The sequence below is a fragment of the Mastigoproctus giganteus genome, chromosome 6 (assembly GCF_048544385.1).
Source record: "Mastigoproctus giganteus isolate SK-2022 chromosome 6, ASM4854438v1, whole genome shotgun sequence".
Taxonomy (NCBI): domain Eukaryota; kingdom Metazoa; phylum Arthropoda; class Arachnida; order Uropygi; family Thelyphonidae; genus Mastigoproctus; species Mastigoproctus giganteus.
In genome coordinates this window covers 142,794,393-142,815,333 of record NC_143580.1, presented here as the reverse complement: position 1 = coordinate 142,815,333, position 20,941 = coordinate 142,794,393, and the positions used below count along the sequence as shown (strand labels likewise).

Sequence of the window (20,941 nt, the reverse complement as noted above, 5' to 3'; positions counted from 1 at the left end):
CGTTTCGTCTACATTAAATATTTGCCGATCGTCGTATTCAGCATCCTGAATGATTTTTTGCAATTCTGCAGGAAATTTGGCTGCAGCATCTTCATCAGCACTAGCAGCTTCCCCTGTTACTTTAACATTATGCAGTCGTGCTCGATTTTTGAAACGTCCAAACCACCCTGAACTAGCAACAAACATTTCAGTCTCCCCTTGATATTTTGTTTCTTTGAGCTTAGTAAAAAGGTTAATAGCTTTGCTCTGAATATTGTCCTTAGATAATGGAATTCTTTTTTGATTGCAATCTTCTATCCAAATTGATAAAAGACTTTCCATTTCAATCATTATTAGAGTTCTGTTTCTGGTATTTTGTAAGACAAAAGAAGATGATGAAACTTTACCTTTCTCTTTATATTCGTTCTTACGGCTCAAGATAGTTCGTACGGTAGACTCACTGTATCCTAGATCTCTTACGATTTTCGCATGGTTTGCACCACGTTCATGTTTTTTAATAACTTCAAGTTTATCAGCTAAAGTAATAACTTTTCGTTTTTTTTTATTACAATCACGTTGTTTTTCACTCTTTCTTTTATCCATAATTAACAGGGGTAGAAAATTAGAATTTTTAAATACGTCTGCACGTGACTTTATTAGGTGGAGACAAACAAGTAACACGTCTACTTAGTTGATGGAACACACTGAGGCGGGAAGCGGACAAACGCTTGTTTATTGGCAGTCAGACATTTAGTGCGCGATTCGAATCTTTTTCAACTATCAGAAATAAAAGATCGCGTTAACTGGAAATTTGAATCGCGTAAAGTAAAAAGTGGTATCATTTTTTCCAATCGCGGTAACTGAAAACCGTGTTAATCGAACTCGCGTTAAGCGAGGCCTGCCTGTAAAGAACTCTTTGCTGTTTTTCTTTGCATCCCTTGCCAAAGATTTCTCGTAATCTGCCTTCGCCTGCCTAACATCCTTTGTAACTTGGTTACAGATCAACTTGTATCTATCATAGGCTTCTGTGTCATGTGTTAATTTGTATGTTTGTTTCCCATGCATTTTTCTTCTCTGCCATATGTCTCATTAGTTCATCTGACATCCACTTAGGCCTAAACCTTGAACAATATTTCTTAGTTGGTATGTAAAGCCTAGTAGCTTCCAAGATGTTCTTTGAATGCTTCCCATTTTGAATTTGCTGTTGGTAACATCATCAATTGGTCCCACTGTATATAATTTAAATACTGTCTCAGTCCATCGTAGTCGCCTTTACGAAAGCAATAACCCTTCCCTTTACCCCTAATGGTAGTTACCTCTTTCAGTCAATCCCAATTCAGCACACTGTGATCACTGCCACCTAGTGGTTCATTTACCTGCAGATTCTTAATGCGTGAAGAATCACTACTGATAATCAAATCAAGAGTATTACTCCTTCTAGTTGCCTCCCGAACATGCTGATGTAGAAAACAATCATCCAATAAATCCACAAAAGCCTTGCTAGTGTGTGAATGACCATTCCCCAAATTCCAGTCAATATCTGCGAAATTAAAATCCCCCATTATAAGACACTCTGATTTACTGGCCCACTCTATTTCCCTGTACAATTTCTTATTATACTCATCAGTCATTAGCATTAGCATTAGTAGAGGCATTTTATGCAAGAAAGCAAGCTTATGCAGCATCAGCCAAAAAAAAAAAAAAAAAAAACCCACTTCCATTTCACCCCTCTGTTCATTCAAAATACCTGTCCAGCTGAGCCTTCAACTTATTTAGGCTATCAACCTCCACGACAAGGGATGGAAGTCTGTTCCACCAACCAACCACTCGCTGGCTAAAGGCAAATTTCCGCACGTCTATCCTATATCTGTCTTTCCTCAATTTGAATTTATGCCCTCTCAGGTGATAATTCTGAGCTAGAGGAAGAATCCCATCAGCATTGAGCATGCTCAAACCATTCAAGGCTTTATACACCTCTATTAGATCACCTCGCTGGTGCCTAGTCTCCAGGCACTGTAATTTGCAAAACTTAAGCCTTTCTTCGTAAGAGCACCCCTTTGTTCCATTCACTAATCTTGTTGCCCTTCTCTGTACTCGTTCCAGCAGCTCTACATCCTTCTTGAAATGAGGCCTCCAGACCTGTATACAGTACTCTAGGTGTGGCCTGACCATTGCCTTATACAAGGGAATAATCACCTCCTTATCCCTGCTGGAAAAATTCCTGTATATCATTGACAATACTCCATGAGCTACTCTTGTAGCCCATCTGCACTGCTCAGAGAACTTCATATCTGCCTGCACAACCACCCCCCAAGTCCCTTTCATTCTCTACCACTGTCAGTGTAGTACCACAGAGTTGATACGTTGCTCTGGGGTTGCTGTTTCCCATGTGTAGTACTTTACATTTGTCAATGTTAAACTTCATTTGTCACCTCTCAGCCCATCTGCTCAACCTTTCCAGATCCTGTTGCAGCAGCATAGTGTCAGTAGTGTCCTTGACAACCCTGCCAACCTTTGTATCGTCTGCAAACTTGGACATTAAGCTTGATATACCATCATCAATATCATTTATAAATACAGAAAACAATAATGGACCCAACACTGAGCCCTGAGGGACTCCACTAATAACATTAGTCCACGATGAGCAGTGTCCATTGATTACCACTCTCTGTCTTCTCCCCCTCAACCACCCCTTTATCCATAGCAGCAATTTGCCTCCAATGTCACACTGCTCCAATTTGTGTAGCAGTCTTCCATGTGCAACAGTATCAAAAGCCTTTCTAAGATCCAAGTATATAATATCAAAGCTATTCCCTGCATCCAGTTCTTTTGTGACTGCATCATGGTACCCAATCAAATTGGTCAGGCAAGATTTCCCCTTAACAAAACCATGCTGTGTCTGAGCTATAACTGAAATCTTGTCTAAATGATCCTGCAGTGCTTCTTTAACCAGTGCCTTCATTAATTTTCCTGGAACAGAAGTTAAGCTCACAGGTCTATAATTACTTGTGTCAGCCTTTGATCCTCCTTTGTGAATTGGGGTCACATTTGCACATTTCCAGTCTATGTGTACCTTCCCTGAGTCCAAGGAAGCTCTCATAATTATGGCTAAGGGTTTGCTTATTTCTTTTGCTGCTTCCTTTAATATAACTGGATAGATCCCATCCACCCCGGGTGCCTTTCTTGTGTTTATCTTCAACAATTTCTCCTCCACTTTACTCCCAGTTATTTCAAGATTCTGTAGCTTACTGCTAGAGTTGAATACACCTCTGGCATTCCCCTCGCTGAATAACTCCTCATGTTTGAATGTCGATGCAAAATATTCATTTAGTTTGTTAGCTACCTGAGCAGGATCATCAACAGTTGACTCATCAATATCAAGTGGACCAATCTGATTCATCCCCTTCCTTCTAGAGTTTACATAAGTAAAGAACTCTTTGCTGTTTTTCTTTGCATCCCTTGCCAAGGATTTCTCGTAATCTGCCTTCGCTTGCCTAACCTCCTTTGTAACTTGGTTGCATATCAACTTGTATCTATCATAGGCTTCTGTGTCACGTGTTAATTTGTATGTTTGTTTCCCATGCATTTTTCTTCTCTGCCATATGCCTCATTTGTTCATCTGACATCCATTTTGGCCTAAACCTTGAACAATATTTCTTAGTTGGTATGTAAAGCCTAGTAGCTTCCAAGATAAGTTCTTTGAATGCTTCTCATTTTGAATTTGCTGTTGGTAACATCATCAGTTGGTCCCACTGTATAGAATTTAAATACTGTCTCAGTCCATCGTAGTCGCCTTTACGGAAGCAATAACCCTTCCCTTTACCCCTAATGGTAGTTACCTCTTTGAGTAAATCCCACTTCAGCACACTGTGATCACTGCCTCCTAGTGGTTCATTTATCTGCAGATTCTTAATGCATGAAGAATCACTGCTGATAATCAAATCAAGAGTATTACTTGATTACCCTTTAGTTGCCTCCCGAACATGCTGATGTAGAAAACAATCGTCCAATAAATCCACAAAAGCTCTGCTAGTGTGTGAGTGACCAGTCCCCAAATTCCAATCAATATCTGGGAAATTAAAATCTCCCATTATAAGACTCTCTGATTTACTGGCCCACTTTATTTCCCTGTACAGTTTCTTATTACACTCATCAGAGTCATTAGGCCTATAGCACACTCCTACTCTCAATTTTGATCTCCCAATGCTTATGTCACACCAAACTGACTCAACAGTGCACTGTCCAGCGATGTCGACTGGCTTCACTTCCTTGGTTTTTATGTGTTTCTTAACTAATAGCATAACCCCTCCCCTCTTCCTATCCTGTCTATCCTTTCTGTAGACGTTGTACTCCCCAAATTCCAGTTCTGCATCCCTTATATCTGTGTGACACCATGTCTCTAATATCCCAACAATATCTGCCTTCGATGTTTTGAGCAATACCTCAAATTCATCAAATTTGTTTACTAAACTCCTAGCATTGGTGTAAACGCAAGTATACCTGCACCTATTTCTATTCTTAGCTACCCTAACATAACCCATGTGTTTACTTGTACCACAATGACTCCCAGCAGTCTCTGAAATATCGAGCATCTTGTTTTTCAGGCTTCTGCTCATTCTAATAGAAGCAGTGCAAGAATCTCTTTCACCTCTGCCAGTGGCTACTGTCAATCTATTGGTCTTTGTCTCCCCCCAAGCTAGCAGTTTTCCGACCCACCTAACACTGCCTTGATAGCATCAGCAAATATTCTTGCACCCTTTCTATTTAAGTGTATCCCATCCCTGTAGAAGCAATCTCTCCTGTTAACAAGTACAGTCCAGGCTGAAAAAAATTCTACCCCTTGAGCCTTGCACAATCTTTCCAGGGCCGAATTGATCGACAAGGCTCTCATCATATACTCCCTCCTATCGTGTCTAGGCAGAATTGCAGACATTTTCAAATTCAACCCTAATTCTCGGCTTTTGTTCAACAGTGACCTTGTTAAGTAATTCTGCCGGTCTCCTACTCTTAATATTATTAGTGCCAACGTGTACAACTATATCACCTTTTGTGCCCTTAAAAGATGATATTCGCTCTACAACGTCATCAACCTTTGCCCCTGGCAGACATACCCTGGTCCTGTTCCACCTATCCTTTTTACAAAGCATGTTCTCCGTTTCCCTGACAATAGAGTCACCAACAACCACTAGTTCCTTCGGGACCAGCGCATTCTGCCTTGGGGGGTTGCCTCTGTGTCACGTGATGCTCAAGTGCAAGCTCTGGCGTTGATGTGGGCAGCTGAGAGCTTGATGGGCCCCTCAATTTAGTTTCTTCGAGGGCATCCACTCTGTCCTTCAAGCTCTCATATAGGCCCACAAGAACGCTGAGTTGTTGCCTGATATCGATACACTCCTTGCATCGCGCACACACAAAGACATCCCCCATGGCAGTATCATGTCCCGTACCCGATTGCTCGGCAAACATCAAGCAAACAGTGCATTTTATAAGGCTGTGAGTCAGAGGACAACTGCCCCCCTCAGTTCTGCTCTGAGCCACAGCACTTCCATTAGCTTGAGCTAATGGAATTAGGCCTATAGCACTCTCCTACTCTCAATTTTGATCTCCCAATGCTTATGTCACACCAAACTGGCTCGACACTGCACTGTCCAACAATGTCGACTGGCTTCACTTCCTTGGATTTTATGTATTTCTTAACTAATAGCATAACCCCTCCTCCCTTCCTATCCTGTATATCCTTTCTGTAGACATTGTACTCCCCAAATTCCAGTTCTGCATTCCTTATATCTGTGTGACACCACATCTCTGAAATCCCCACAAAATCTGCCTTTGATGTTTTGAGCAATACCTCAAATTCATCAAATTTATTTACTAAACTCCTAGCATTGGTGTACACGCAAGTATATATGCACCTGTTCTTTTTCTTAGCTACCCTAACACAACCCATGTGTTTACTTGGACCCAATGATTCCCAGCAGTCTCTGAAATATCCTGCATCTTATTTTCCAGGCTGCGGCTCATTCCAATAGAAGCAGTGCAAGAATCACTTTCACCTCTGCCAGTGGCTACTGTTAATCTATTAGTCCTTGTATCCTCCCAATCTCGCAGTTTTCCGACCCACCTAACACTGCCTCAATAGCATCAGCAAACATTCTTGCCCCCTTTCTATTTAAGTGTATCCCATCCCTGTAGAAGCAGTCTCTCCTGTTAACAAGTACAGACCATGCTGAAAAAAATTCTACCCCTTGAGCCTTGCACAGTCTTTCCAGGGCTGAATTGATCGACAGGGCTCTCATCATATACTCCCTCCTATCGTGTCTGGGCTGAATTGCAGACACTTTCAAATTCAACCCTAATTCACGGCTTTTTTTTTCAACAGTGACCTGTACTTGTTAAGTAATTCTGCCGGTCTCCTACTCTTAATATCATTAGTGCCAACGTGTATAACTATATCACCTTTTGTGCCCTTAAAAGATGATATCCGCTCTACAACGTCATCAACCTTTGCCCCTGGCAGACATACCCTATCCTTTTTACAAATAGCATGTTTCCCATTTCCCTGACAAGAGAGGCACCAACAACTACTAGTTCCTTTGGGACCAGTGCAAGCTCTGGCATTGGTGTGGGCAGCTGAGAGCTTGATGGGCCCTCACTTTTAATCCTTCGAGTGCATCCACCCTGTCCTTCAAGCTCTCATATACGCCCATAACAACACTGAGTTGTTGCCTGATTTCCTTACACTCCTTGCATCGCGCACACACAAAGACATCCCCCATGGCAGTATTATGTCCCGTACCCGACTGCTCCACAAACATCAAGCAAGTAGTGCATTTTAATAGGCTGTGATTCAGAGGGCAACTGCCCCCCCCCCCCCCCCAGTTCTCCCCTGAGCCACAGCACTCCCATTAGCTTGAGCCTTTTGCTTTGCTGCTCTGGTCTGAAGTCATGATTTCGATTTAATTTCAATTTCAGTACAAAATTAAAACCCTAAACTTATATCCCAACACAGTTATAACGCTATATTTATGTTTCAGTATCGAATGTTATCTACGAAATCCCTTTATATAACTTTCGTATCAAGTTAAGTATTAATTATTTATTTTTTACTAATTATTTATGTTACGTAACCCAAGTCGTTATATGTATAGTTAAAAGTACAATTTAATTGACAGTGAAGTTTAACAAGATTAATTATCTGATTAATTGACAATATTATGTACTATACTATACTATAGTAATGTTATGCTATCTATTTCGAGATATTTTGTATCGTGTAAGAATGGCGGTATTTACGAACGGTAAAGACGTAGATTTGATACCCTTTCCGATACTAAGTAATACCTACAAAATCTCTAAGTTACTTTAAACTAAGTATCGTAAATAGGAATATAAAGCTACTCTAGAAAATAAGTTAATATGCCAATTTAAGCTAATAAATCAGAAAAAACTTCTCTGTTCCAGGAACGGCAAAAATGTACGTTCGCACAGGCTACGCTCGTTCTTGTGTCTTTTCAAGAATGGCTACTGCAGTGTAACTAAAAGATTATTAATATTTTAAATAAGAATTAGGAAAATTCTGCACTAAAAATGTCTCTTAATTTGTATGATTCTTCAGACCTGTTTATATTGAAACAGATGTATTCAGTAGTCTTTCCAAGTCCCACCTTTTTTGCAAGAACTTCCATTAAATGCAGTCTTTTTACTGAAGTTTACTGAAACAATAACACAAAAAAAGAGAGAAATGGCACCCATTTTTGCATGGATAGTATCCCAACATGTATAACCCTCCAACTCTCTCTCTCTAGCTAATATGTACAATTATACATAATATACTGACATGATAATGTAACACTTATTTAATTTATTAACATACAGTTTTCTTGTCAAACTGTATGACTAGTAATGGTGGCAAAAATGAAACTTAATACTTTATTGCATGCAAGAAATTTCTTGAATTTCTCTTTAGCACAATTTTTATCTTTCTTATGTTGACTAAATTACCATGTTAATACCACGAAGCCACTACAAGAAAACTGAAAGATTTTTATTATTTTAAATGGCAATTGCAAAAATTCTGCACAGTATTTATAAGAGTATCTAACTAAAAATTTCTCTTGGTTAATTAATACTGACATGTTCTGAACTTGAATGGATACTTTGAACCCATTTCAATTTAAATGGATGTATATTGGTCCCTTGATGTTCGTATTAATCAGGTTTTACTTTATTCATTTGACTGTTCTATCTTGAATTGCAGGTGCATCACACCCAGATGACTAAAGACTTGAGTCTCTTAACCGAATGGTGTCAGCAGGCCACCTAATAGGTGCCCCCTTGCAAGTAATGTTAACTGTTAATCAGTGATTAAAAATCTGAGTTTTTCTAACTTTCTAAATATAGTGAAACTTTTACTGCGTTAATTTCTGAAATGATTTTCATGTAGTATCCATAGAGAAATTGGGTGCAAGAACCACCTGTCAGGTGACTTATCACCACCCCTTTTGCAACTATTTGGTTTTTTTGCTCGAAGTATGCTGTGGTACTTGACAAGCAGTGATGCTGTACTTGTTTCTTGCTTTTTTCTCCCCTTTTCCCCCTAGTTCAAAAAACATCTAGTCTTACTTCAGTTGATTTTGAAAGATTTATTACTGTTTTCCCGTAGTGAAGAAGGAAACATGAAAACAATAATAAATCTTTCAAAATCAACTGAAGTGAGTCTAATATTTATATATATACAGGGTGTTTCAGTTAAACGTTTCAGAACTTCTAAGAGGGGTAGGGTACATCCTGACAACTCGAAATCATATAGCAATGTGGGGTCGGAAATGCTTTCCTGAAGCGGTGTTGTACACAGAAGCACCATAAAGAAAAGAGACCGTAAGTGAGAAATCGTTTTAATAATACATGAAAAGAAGCAAAAGGTACATGGATTACAGTAAGTGTTCGAAGTTTCTTCCATGGGCTACAATGCACGCCTCACATCTCCGACGCATGGACATCCGAACATTCTGGAATACTCCAGGCGAATTTCGAATTTCTTCGGCAGCTACTGCGATTCTTGCAACCAGCTCCTCAGCATTGTCAACAGGGGTGTCATAAACTAGCGATTTCTTATGACCCCAGAAATAAAAATCAAGACATGATAGGTCGGGTGACCGAGCAGGCCAACGCACGGGACCACCACGTCCTATCCACTGTTGACCAAATGTGACATCCAGGTAGTTACGAACATCTCCGCTATAATGGGCAGGGGCTCCATTGTGTTGGAACCACATTGTCTGTTGCGTCGATGCAGAAATCTGTTCATCTCTCAAAAGTTGTGGCAATACTTGCTGCAGAAAGATCAAGTAGATAGGTCCGGTTAGACGACACGGTAACAGGTAAGGTCCGATGAGGTGATCTCCCATACATTGACCGAAAATCGAATCTGTGCTGCACGACGTCGTATTGCATGCGGGTTCTCGACCGCCCAGATATGGTCGTTATGCGTGCTGAAAATTCCTTCCCTTGTGAAGGATGCCTCATCGGAAAACAACACTTCAGCAGGAAAAAGGGGATTTGTAGCACATTTTCCAAGGTACCACTGTGCGAAAGCAATACGAGGTGCATAATCCTCCGGTTGCTGTGTCTGGACACGCTGCCTGGAGTATTCCAGAATGTTCGGATGTCCATGCGTCGGAGATGTGAGGCGTGCATTGTAGCCCGTGGAAGAAACTTCGAACACTTACTTTAATCCATGTACCTTTTGCTTCTTTTCATGTATTATTAAAACGATTTCTCACTTACGGTCTCTTTTCTTTATGGTGCCTTCTGTGTACAACACCGCTTCAGGAAAGCATTTCTGACCCCACATTGCTATATGATTTCGAGTTGTCAGGATGTACCCTACCCCTCTTAGAAGTTCTGAAACGTTTAACTGAAACACCCTGTATAATAAGTAGAAATATATGCACATATACATGTTTGAAATTTTAAACATTTAATGATCTTTACAACTGGAAAATGGAAGAGAAGGATATCAGTTAAGGTGGTTCAACAGTCTTTACCAAGTCTTATCTCATAGTTCAACTACTTGGTCCCTGAAGCTTGTCACGTCCTTCGAGGCATCACAGCCAGGAATTGCTACCTCAAAGTCAAAAATGCTGATGGAATTGTTACTCAGGTACCATTTGATTAAATTTTGGTGAGGTCTGGTCATTCTAGATCCTCGGTGGTGAATTGGTGAAGAATGTAATGGCAGGAGAGGTAGAGAGGAAAGTAGCCCAGATGGATCAAGGAAAGCAATGATAGATGAATTGAGAGGGGTTGGTAGTAATGGGGAGATGAAGAAGAGGGAGATATGGAGAAGTGGTTGTTGAGTTATGTGCTTGCATCTATCCTTGGCAAAATTTTCTTGTCTTCATTTCAAATGCAGTCAATTTTCTTGACTGCATTTGAAATGAAGTCAAAAATCTTGCCAATTTTTGCATTTTAGAAACTTAAAAGTTGAAAAGTTGTTTTTTTTTTATTGTTTTTTTTTTTATTGGTTCATAGTTTAGACATGTTTTTAAAAATTTAATCTTGATTTAATATATGATGAGTGATAAAGCACTGAATAATTTTTTAAAACTGAATTGTGACCACATAGTCCCAGATTGATAAGAATAAAGCGTCATTGACATGATAAAGCTTATGATATTTAACTATATTTAAATATCTTTGAAGTGTGAAAATTACAAAATTAAATATTTAGAATTAATTATAAAAATTTGATTTCAGGGTTGGTTACAATGTAAAAAAGTTATTCAAGGAAGAAAATCTCTATATGGACAGAGACAGCCAAATTGCAGCAATAAACAAAACATTCGAAGATGCCAAAAAGCCCGTATGTTTTAATTTTTCTTTACAAAATTAACAATAAATTTTAAATAATTAAGACTGGTTTTCTTAAAATATTTTAATCTCTTTTTATGAGGTTCAAAAAATTTTGACCCAATTTTTTTCTCAGCAGAAAGTTATTTTAAAAATACTGAAAATTGGTTATATTTTTCTAGATAATCATCTTTTTTTTTTTTTTTTTTTTAACTTTATGCCACCTGGATGTAAGAGTTAATGTTCCTTGTTGTTAGAATTCCTACCAATAAGTAAATTAGCCACTGAGAGACTGAGTAGGTGGTCCTTTTCACAGTCTCTTAGTGGCTAATGAGAGATTTTTCAGTTTTTCCCAGCAACTTTCTCACTTTAGCAACAGCTTTATCATTATATCTAAACTTTCATTCACAAATGGCACCCTTCAATAGACTAAAAAGATGAAAGTTTGAAGGAGCCAAATTCTATGGTGATATAGCAGTGAGCACAGTTCTATTAGTTTTGTTCTTTACAAACTAGAATCTTTGTCTTGTGTTGTCATGCAGGAGAAGTACACTTGGTCAGTTTGGATACGAGGTGAAGCAGCTTGAGTTTATTCAAGTTAGTAATGTTTGCTTCAGAATTTATAGTTTGCCATTTGTTCATGATGTCCATCTAAATCTGCCAAGAGAGCTGAGTTGGAATTGAGCATGCATATTTTCAGTTGAACAAACAAATGGCCCTCTAGCTTTCACTCTCCCTCTATTGGCAGTGAGAGGATCAGAGTGGAAGCAGAGGGTGCTCTCTGGGTACGACCAGGCTGCCATGCACGGAAACTGAACTTGGCCTGTTATAACGTAAGATCACTCATCGGTGAAGACAGGATATTAGAGCTGGAAAAGGAACTAGAAAATGTGAATTGGAATATCATCGGTTTGGCTGAAACAAGAAGAAGAAATGAATCATTTATAAGTTTATCAAGTGGAAATCTGCTGTACACCAATGGAAACAGTGAAGGTGGAGTTGGGTTTCTGGTCCATAAAGATTTTAAAAACAACATTTTGGAATTCAAAAGTACATCACCAAGGGTGTCAAGACTAATACTCAAGATTTCTAAGAGGTACAAGCTAAAGATTATAATGATTTATGCACCAACATCGAGCCATGATGATGAAGAGGTTGAAGAAATGTACACCGAAATTGAGAATCTTCTAGATGAGCAGAAAACCCACTACACTATTATTATGGGGGACTTAAATGCAAAGGTTGGAAAAAGGCAAAACAGCGCAGAAAGAGGAACAATAGGAAATTTTGGAATTGGTGAAAGAAATAAAAGAGGTGAAAGAGTTGTGGAATTTGCAGAATCTCAAGGACTGTCAGTAATGAACACTTTTTTCAAGAAAAGAGTGAACAGAAAGTGGACATGGAAGAGTCCAAATGGATTAACAACTAATGAAATCGACTTCATCCTCACTAACAGAAGATATATTGTGAATGATGTTACTGTCCTGAATAAGGTAAATGTTGGAAGTGATCACAGAATGGTAAGATGTACACTTGATATAGATGTAGGAAAGGAAAGAAAAAAACTGACTCGAGTAAATAATACAAAGGTCTTTGAGATAACAGAGGAGGAGAAAAAGCAGTATATACTGGAAATTAAGAACAAGTTTGAGCTTCTGCAGACTGCTTAGGACCAAGACATCGACAAGGAGTATTACAACTTTCTGAAAGTGATAAAGCCCAAGAAACCTATAGGGAAAAAGAAATCCAAAGAAGAAAAAATTAGTCAAGAAACACTTGTCATGATGAACCGAAGACGACTAATGAAGAGCAAGAAAAGCACTGACAAGGAGAAAATTGAGTATACTAAGTTATGCAAAGCCATTAGAAAGAGACTCAGAGAGGACATAAGATGATTTAACACAAGAAAAGTAGAACAAACATTGAGGGAAAACAAAGGATTTAAATCAGCAGCCATGAGCAGTAATACAGAAAGACAAATGATACTGAAACTGAAGAATAGCAATGGTGTACTTATAAACAGCAGAGAAGGCATAATTCAAATAGCAGAAGACTACTATAGACAATTATACAAGGAGCGAGGGAATGATGCCACCAGTGGGGAAGATGGATCGCAAAGTAGCAACACATACGACATACCGGATGTTCTTCCTGATGAGGTAGAACATGCATTGAAGAAAATGAAGAATCAGAAAGCCCCGGGGGAAAGATGAAGTTACTGTAGAGTTGTTAAAATTGGGAGGAAGAGACATAACACAAAAACTGGCGAGGTCCTTCACAAAGTGCATTAGAAAAGGTGTGATACCTAAGCAGTGGAATAATGCAATCATAGTTTTGCTGCATAAGAAAGAAGATAAATCAGAAATTGGAAATTATAGACCAATTAGCTTGTTATCCCACATCTACAAGTTGATCACAAGGGTCATTACTAACAGATTAGAAAGAATACTTGATGAGAATCAACTGAAAGAGCAAGCTGGCTTTAGGACAGGATTCTCAGCTATGGATCACCTTCACGTAATATCACAGCTAATGGAGAAAGCAAGTGAATATAAAACACCATTATGCCTGGCATTTGTGGATTATGAAAGGGCATTTGACTCCATACAGCATAAGGCAATGTTTCGGGCACTGGAAAGACAAGGCATTGATACCCCATATATTATGATTTTGAAGAAAATATATGAGAGTGCTACCTCCTTTATTAGACTAGACAAAGACAGTAGGAAATTTAAAATCGAGAAAGGAGTTCGACAAGGAGACAAAATATCTCCGAAGCTGTTTACTGCTGCCCTTGAGGAAGCTTTCAGAAGATTAGACTGGTCGCAGAAAGGAATCAATGTGAACGGAGAGTACCTAAACCATTTACGATTTGCAGATGACATTGTGGTCAGAAGCCGCGATCCCAAAGAATTAGAGGAAAATCTTAATCAGTTATGCACAGTTAGTAAGGATTTTGGACTAAAGATGAATATGGCTAAAACAAAAGTAATGATAAACAAGTATGCCACAGAAAGGGAAATAATGATTGAAGGAGCAGTAATTGAAAAGGTGGAGTCATATACTTATCTGGGACAAGTTATTAGCTGTAATAATGATAAATGGCTGGAAGTCAAGAGAAGAATAAATTTTGGATGGATAGCATTCGGGAAATATAGTCACATACTGAAGAGCAATATCCCAGTTTGTCTGAAACGTAAAATAATGAACCAATGTATACTCCCCACCATGACTTATGGAAGTGAAACTTGGGCACTCACCAAAAGAATGGAAGAGAAGCTGAGAACTACACAGCGAAGAATGGAACAAATTATATTGGGAATCAAACTGTTAGATAAGAAGAGAAACACATGGATTAGGCAGCAAACTCAAGTAAAGGACGTCCTTATCAAAACAAAAGAACTAAAATGGTCTTGGGCAGGACACATAGCTCGAAGACATGATGACAGATGGACTAAGAAAATAACAGAATGGTACCCAAGAGGAGCTAGAAAAAAACCTGGAAGACAAAGGTGCAGATGGATAGATGAAATTCATGAGTTTTTGCATAGTAAATGGATGGCCAGTGCTCAAAACAGAAGGAACTGGAAAGTTGCTGGAGAAGCCTTCATCCTGCAGTGGATTGAAAATGGCTGATGATGATTTTCAGTTCTGGATAAGCTAGTGAGTCTTTGATTTTATTTTTATTTTATTTATTTTTAACTATGCTGGATAAGCTAGTGAGTCTGATTTTATTTTTATTTAATTTATTTTTGACTATGGTGAATTTAGGAATTCCTTATGTACCGTAATTTGAAGACAGTTTAAAATATCAAAAAGCTTAATTTACAGTACTCGCCTCGTATAATCCGTTTTGGTGTAATGAAAATTAAGGAAAAAGCATGGTTGTGTGAATTAGAAACTTAAATGATATAATTTCTAAAATGATATCATTTTTTAAACTCTCGTTCTCTACCACGAAGACGAAAAGTTCGAAAGTCACCTGTTCATGACTATTAGCTTTTTCTCATTAACTACTCAACTATCAGTGTTAACACACAAGTCCTATGTATGACAACCAAGAAACAGGATGTGCACTTCCGTAAAAGTTAGTATAATTAGTATCTAATCCTTGGTCCTTGAGGTTGTCACAGACATTCTCTCAGATATGCCAGACAAGCTGTACTTGCTACCTGGGAGTCTAAAACGCTGATAGAACTGATATTCGGGTGACACTCAAGTCAAGTGGACCCAATTTCGGCAAAGTCCGGACAGTCTGTCACAGCCAAATCCTCTGCTTGCACCTTCACGATGGTGGGACTGTTAGTAATCCTGGGTATAACCTCCATGCACAAGTACATGGTGGGTGACCACCCAGGTGTGAACCAACATAAGCAGGGGTCGAGGTGTGGGTGCCCACACCACATGGAGGAATGCCGCCCCTCTATGTTACCAGGCAGTACTAGGTGGTAGATGACTCATCAACCAGTGCAATACCACCACTTTGCTTATTGGAGGCTTGAAGTGGAGAACCCATGTTTAGTCTCTAGAGCTAAGTTCCGGTTATCTCTTCCATCATGCAGTATGATTGATGCCTTTTGAGGTTATGATGAACATCGTGGCAAGATCCAATATTCCTTACATTTCGAGGGTACAGCTCTAAAACAGTGTTTGCAGGCCAGCCACTAGTAAGTGCACAGGACCGAACCTATTGGTTCGGTCCGGAGGCTTCCGGATCAGCTAGTGTATAATCTTGCTACCTCTACTCTGCCAGATAATGACTGGAGGGAGTCCGAGTAGTGTGTATGCGGGGAGCATTGTCGAGGCCACGTTATGTCAAGGATCTGGGTATATTCTTACCATGTGTACGCCATATCCAAAAATTTCATTACTTCATACAGCATGTCCCACCCACTTTTTCTTACTATTGAATATACAGTGAATTGTCAAACTAATAGAGCAAGCTTATCTGCAAAAAGATCTAAAATTCCCAAACATTTCCTAATTCATTTCACAAATATACGTAGTCTCAATTATAATTTCGATGATGCCCATTTCCACTTGCAGTCTGCCAAACCCCATGTGCTTTTTCTGACAGAATCTCAGTTATCGGTTGATTCAATTACTGCTCATCTCAGATGCCCAAATTATTCTCTGTATGATTTCTTTCGCCTCAAAAGTGGTACTTGTGCATATGTCCATTCTGATATTCCCTATCAGAGATTTGGCAATTTGGAATATCCTCTCTTTGATATTTTCTGGCTTAAAATCTCTCTACCTCATTGTGTCAAATTCATCTGTTGTCTCTACCGTTCTCCCAACTCCACTAATCACTTGGAGCTCTTTGACTTCCACTCTTTGCAACGTGACTTTCTCCAGTCCAACTTTCCTAACAGTGAGGTAATTTTCCTTGGTGATTTTAATGTTCACAACTCTAGCTGGCTTCCGTTTTCTAGTCACACCGACCCAGCTGGTCGTGATGCTGAGGCTTTTGAAATTACTAATGACCTTGCACAGATTGTTCATTTACCTGCAAGAATACCGGACAATCCTAATCATACAGCCAATACGCTTGATCTTTTTTCTCACAAACAACCCTTCTAAGTAAGCGGTCGAAGTGAGAGGTCCTTTAGGCACTTCAGATCACAACTTGGTGATTGTCTCTTCTCCAATGGAACCTTTATCTCATGGCTATTACGAACCTCGTGTTGTTTGGCATTACAAGAATGCAAAATGGGATGACCTGCGAGACTTCTTTTCTTCTTTTCCTTGGTCGGATTACTGTTTCAAAACTTCTGATGTAAACGTTTGCTCAGATCATGTCAGTGAAATTATTCTTGCAGGAGTGGAATCCTTTATTCCACACTCCACTTTAAAATCTCTTCCTTTATCTAAACCTTGGTTTTCCAATAAATGTGCTAAGGCTGCTCAAGTTAAGAACGTTGCATATCGTAATTGGCTTGTTTCTAATTCTGCAGTTTCATTTTCTGCGTACACCAAAGCTCGCAACAATTGTAAAACAGTTATTAATCAATCAAAACTAGAGTTTGAACAGGCTAGGAGTAGAAAACTTGCTTCTTGCCCTAATGGTAGCCGAGCATTCTGGTCTCTTGCCAAAGCTATAGGCCCCAACTTTTGCCCATCTCTGCTCCCACCTGTGTCCAAACCAGATGGTTCTGTTGTCACTTCAGTCAAGGATAAAGCTGACCTACTAGCATCCCATTTTTCTTCCAACTCATGTATTAATGAACTTGGTAAAACACCTCCCACCATTCCCAACACGCTCCATTTAATGCCTCCTGTGGTGTCCATCAAAAGGATGTCAGAAGGATTTTGACGAATCTTGGTGCTAAGAAAATTCCAGGTCCCGATGTTATTTCTCCACTTGTTCTCAAAACCTGTGCTCCTGAACTTACTCCTATTCTTTGCCGCCTTTTTTCACTTATTCCAAAGGTGTTTTTCCTTCTGCTTGCAAATTTGCTCATATCCAGCCAGTTCCAAAAAAGGGTGACAAATCTCTGTGTATAGTCCCATTGCAATTACTTCTACTCTTTCTAATCTCTAATTTCTAAAAGTTAATTGATTTCTGGCGAAATCAATTAACTGCCAACTCTTAAACTACCTAGAAACCTTCCGTCTGATCAACGATCGCCAGTATGGATTCCGTCAGTGTCGGTCCACTGGTGATATTCTGGCTTATGTTACCCATTTATGGACTAATTCAACGGAAAGGTTTGGTGAAACACAAGTAGTTGCTCTTGACATCTCAAAGGCTTTGGATCGTGTTTGGCATAAAGGTCTTCTAAACAAGCTTCCATCTTATGGTTTGCCAACTGTTTTTAGTAATTGGTTATCCAGTTTTCTCTCTGATCGCTCACTGAGGGTGATGGTAGATGGCTCTCTGTCTTCTAACTTCTCCTCTAATGCCGGTGTCCCCCAAGGTTCAGTTCTTTCCCCCACTCTTTTCCTCTTGTATATTAATGACCTTCTTCCATTGACTGGAAATCCTATCCATAGCTTTGCCAATGATAGCACATTGCATTCCACTTTCCATTTTGAGAAACCTTGTCCAGCTCAATCAGCTTCAACTTCTCGAAAATCTGCTACCAATTCCTTAAATGCCAATCTTCAGGTATTTCTCCAGTGGGGCAAAGACAACTTATTGATTTCAACCCTTCTAAAACTCAGTCATGTTGGCACTAATTTTATTAAGAGTAGGAGACCGGCAGAATTACTTAACAAGTACAGGTCAATGTTGAAAAAAGTCAGGAGTTAGGTTTGAATGTGAATGTGTCTGCAATTCTGTCCAGACATGATAGGAGGAAGTATATGATGAGAGCCTTTTCAATGAATTTGGCCTTGGAAAGATTGTGCAAGGGTGAAGGGGTAGAATTTTTTTCAGCCTGGCATGTACTTGTTAACAGAGAGACTGTTTCTTCAGGGAGAGGATACACTTAAATAGAAAGGGTGCAACAATATTTGCTGGTGCTATCGAGGCAGTGCTAGGTGGGTCGGAAAACTGTTAGCTTGGGGGGATACAAGGACTAATAGATTAACAGTGGCAGAGGTGAAAGTGATTCTTGCACTGCTTCTATTGGAGTGAGCAGCAGTCTGGAAAATAAGATGCAGGGTATTTCAGAGACTGCTAGGAGTCATTGCGGTACAAGTAAACACATGGGTTGTGTTAGGGTAGCTAAGAATATGAACAGGTGCATGTATACTTGCATGTACACCAGTGCTAGGAGTTTGGTAAATAAATTTGATGAATTTGAGGTATTGCTCAAATTATCAAAGGCAGATATTGTTGGGATATCAGAGACATGGTGTGACATTGATATAAGGAATGCAGAACTGGAATTTCAGGAGTACAATGTGTACAGGAAGGATCGGAAGGGAGGAGGGATTATGCTATTAGTTAAGAAACACATAAAATCCAAGGACGTGAAGCCAGTCGACATCGCTGGACAGTGCAGTGTCGAGTCAGTTTCGTGTGACATAAGCACTGGAAGATCAAAATTGAGAGTAGGGATGTGTTGTAGGCCTAATGACTGTGATGAGTATAATAAGAAACTATACGGGGGAAATAGAGTGGGCCAGTAAATCAGAGAGTCTTATAATGGAGGAATGTTAATTTCCCAGATATTGAATGGAATTTGTAGGTTGGTCACTCACACACTACCAAGGCTTTTGTGGATTTATTGGATGATTTTTTTCTAAATCAGCATGTTTGTCAGGCAACTAGAGAGAGTAATACTCTTGATCTGATTATCAGTAGTGATTCTTTATGCATTAAGAATCTGCAGCTAAAGGAACCACTAGGTGGCAGTGATCGTAGTCTGTTGAAATGGGATTTACTCAAAGAGGTGACTACCATCAGGGGTAAAGGGAAGGGTTTTTGCTTTCGTAAAGGCCACTACGGTGGTCTGAGACAGTCTTTAAATTCTGTACGGTGGGACCAACTGATGATGTTACCAACAGCAAATTCAAAATGGGAACCATTCAAAAAATTAATCTTGGAAGCTACTAGGCTTTACATACCAACTAAGAAATATTGTTCAAGGTTTAGGCCTAAATGGATGTCAGATGAACTAATGAGACATATGGCAGAGAAGAAAATATGCATGGGATTAATTTATATGCATGGGATACATATAAATTAATGGGTGACATGGAAGCTTATGAAACCAATAAGGTGGTCTGTCACCAAGTCACAAAAGAGATTAGGCAGGCAAAGGCAGATTATGAGAAATCCTTTTCAAAGGATTCAAAGAAAAACAACAAAGAATTCTTTACCTATGTAAACTCTAGAAGGAAAGGAATGAATCAGATTGGTCCACTGGATATTGATGGTTCAACTTTTGATGATCCTGCTCAGGTGGCTAACAAACTAAATGAGTATTTTGCATCTACATTCACTCATGAGGAATTATTTAGGGAGGGGAATGCCAAAGGTAAATTAAACTCTGGCAGTGAGCTAGATGATTTTGTAATAACCGAGAGGAAAGTGGAGGAGAAATTGTTGAAGATAAATATAAAAAAGCCACCCGGGGTGGATGGGTTCTATCCAGTTATATTAAAGGAGGCAGCAAAGGAAGTAAGCAAACCCTTAGCCAAAATTATGAGAGCTTTTTTGGACTCAAGGGAGGTACCCATGTACTGGAAATGTGCAAATGTGACCCCAATTCACAAAGGAGGATCAAAGGGCGACACAAGTAATTATAGACCTGTTAGTTTAACTTCCATTCCAGGAAAATTAATGGAGGCACTGGTTAAAGAAGCACTGCAGGATCATTTAGACAAGACTTCGGTCATAGCTCGGACACAGCATGGTTTTGTTAAGGGGAAGCCATCTGACCTATTTGATTGGATACTATGATGTCGTCACAAAGGATCTGGATGCAGGGAATAACTTTGGTATCATATATTTGGATCTTTGGAAGGCTTTTGAAGACTGCTGAACAAATTGGATCAGTGTGGCATTGGAGGAAAATTGCTGCTATGGATAAAGGGATGGTTGAGTGTGAGAAGACAGAGTGGTAATCAATGGACACTGCTCTTTTTGGACTAATGTTATTTGTGAAGTCCCTCAGGGTTCAGTGTTGGGTCCATTGTTGTTTTCTGTATTTATAAATGATGGTGTTATATCAAGATTAATGTCCAAGTTTGCAGAGAATTCAAAGGTTGGCAGGGTTGTTAAGGACACTAATGACAGTATGCTGCTGCAACAGGATCTAGAAAACTTGGGCAGATGGGCTGAGAGGTGGCAAATGAAGTTTAACATTGACAAATGTAAAGTACTACATATGGGAAGCAGTAACTCCAGAGTAACGTATCAACTCTGGTACTACACTGACAGTGGTAGAGAATGAAAAGGACCTGGGGGTAATTGTGCAGGCAGATATGAAGTTTTTTGAGCAGTGCAGGTGGCTGCAAGAGTAGCTCATAGTGTCTTGTCAATGATATACAGAAAAATTCCTGTTATTCAGGGATAAGGAGGTGATTATCCCCTTGTATAAGGCAATGGTCAGGCCACACCTTGAGTACTGTATACTGGTCTGGAGGCCTCATTTTAAGAAGGATGTAGAGCTGTTGGAACAAGATTAGTGAATGGAACAAAGGGTTGCTCTTACGAAGA

General features: G+C 39.4%; 1 protein-coding gene across 1 annotated transcript in view; it reads left to right on the top strand.

Moving 5' to 3' along the window:
- Window positions 1-20,941, top strand: part of LOC150084629 (RNA polymerase II-associated factor 1 homolog) — a 358,003-nt gene that overhangs the window by 126,524 nt on the left and 210,538 nt on the right. Inside the window, exon 6 of the mRNA XM_090376517.1 lies at window positions 10,735-10,840. Coding sequence (XP_090232643.1) covers window positions 10,735-10,840 — 106 coding nt within the window. The remainder of the gene's footprint in view (window positions 1-10,734; window positions 10,841-20,941) is intronic.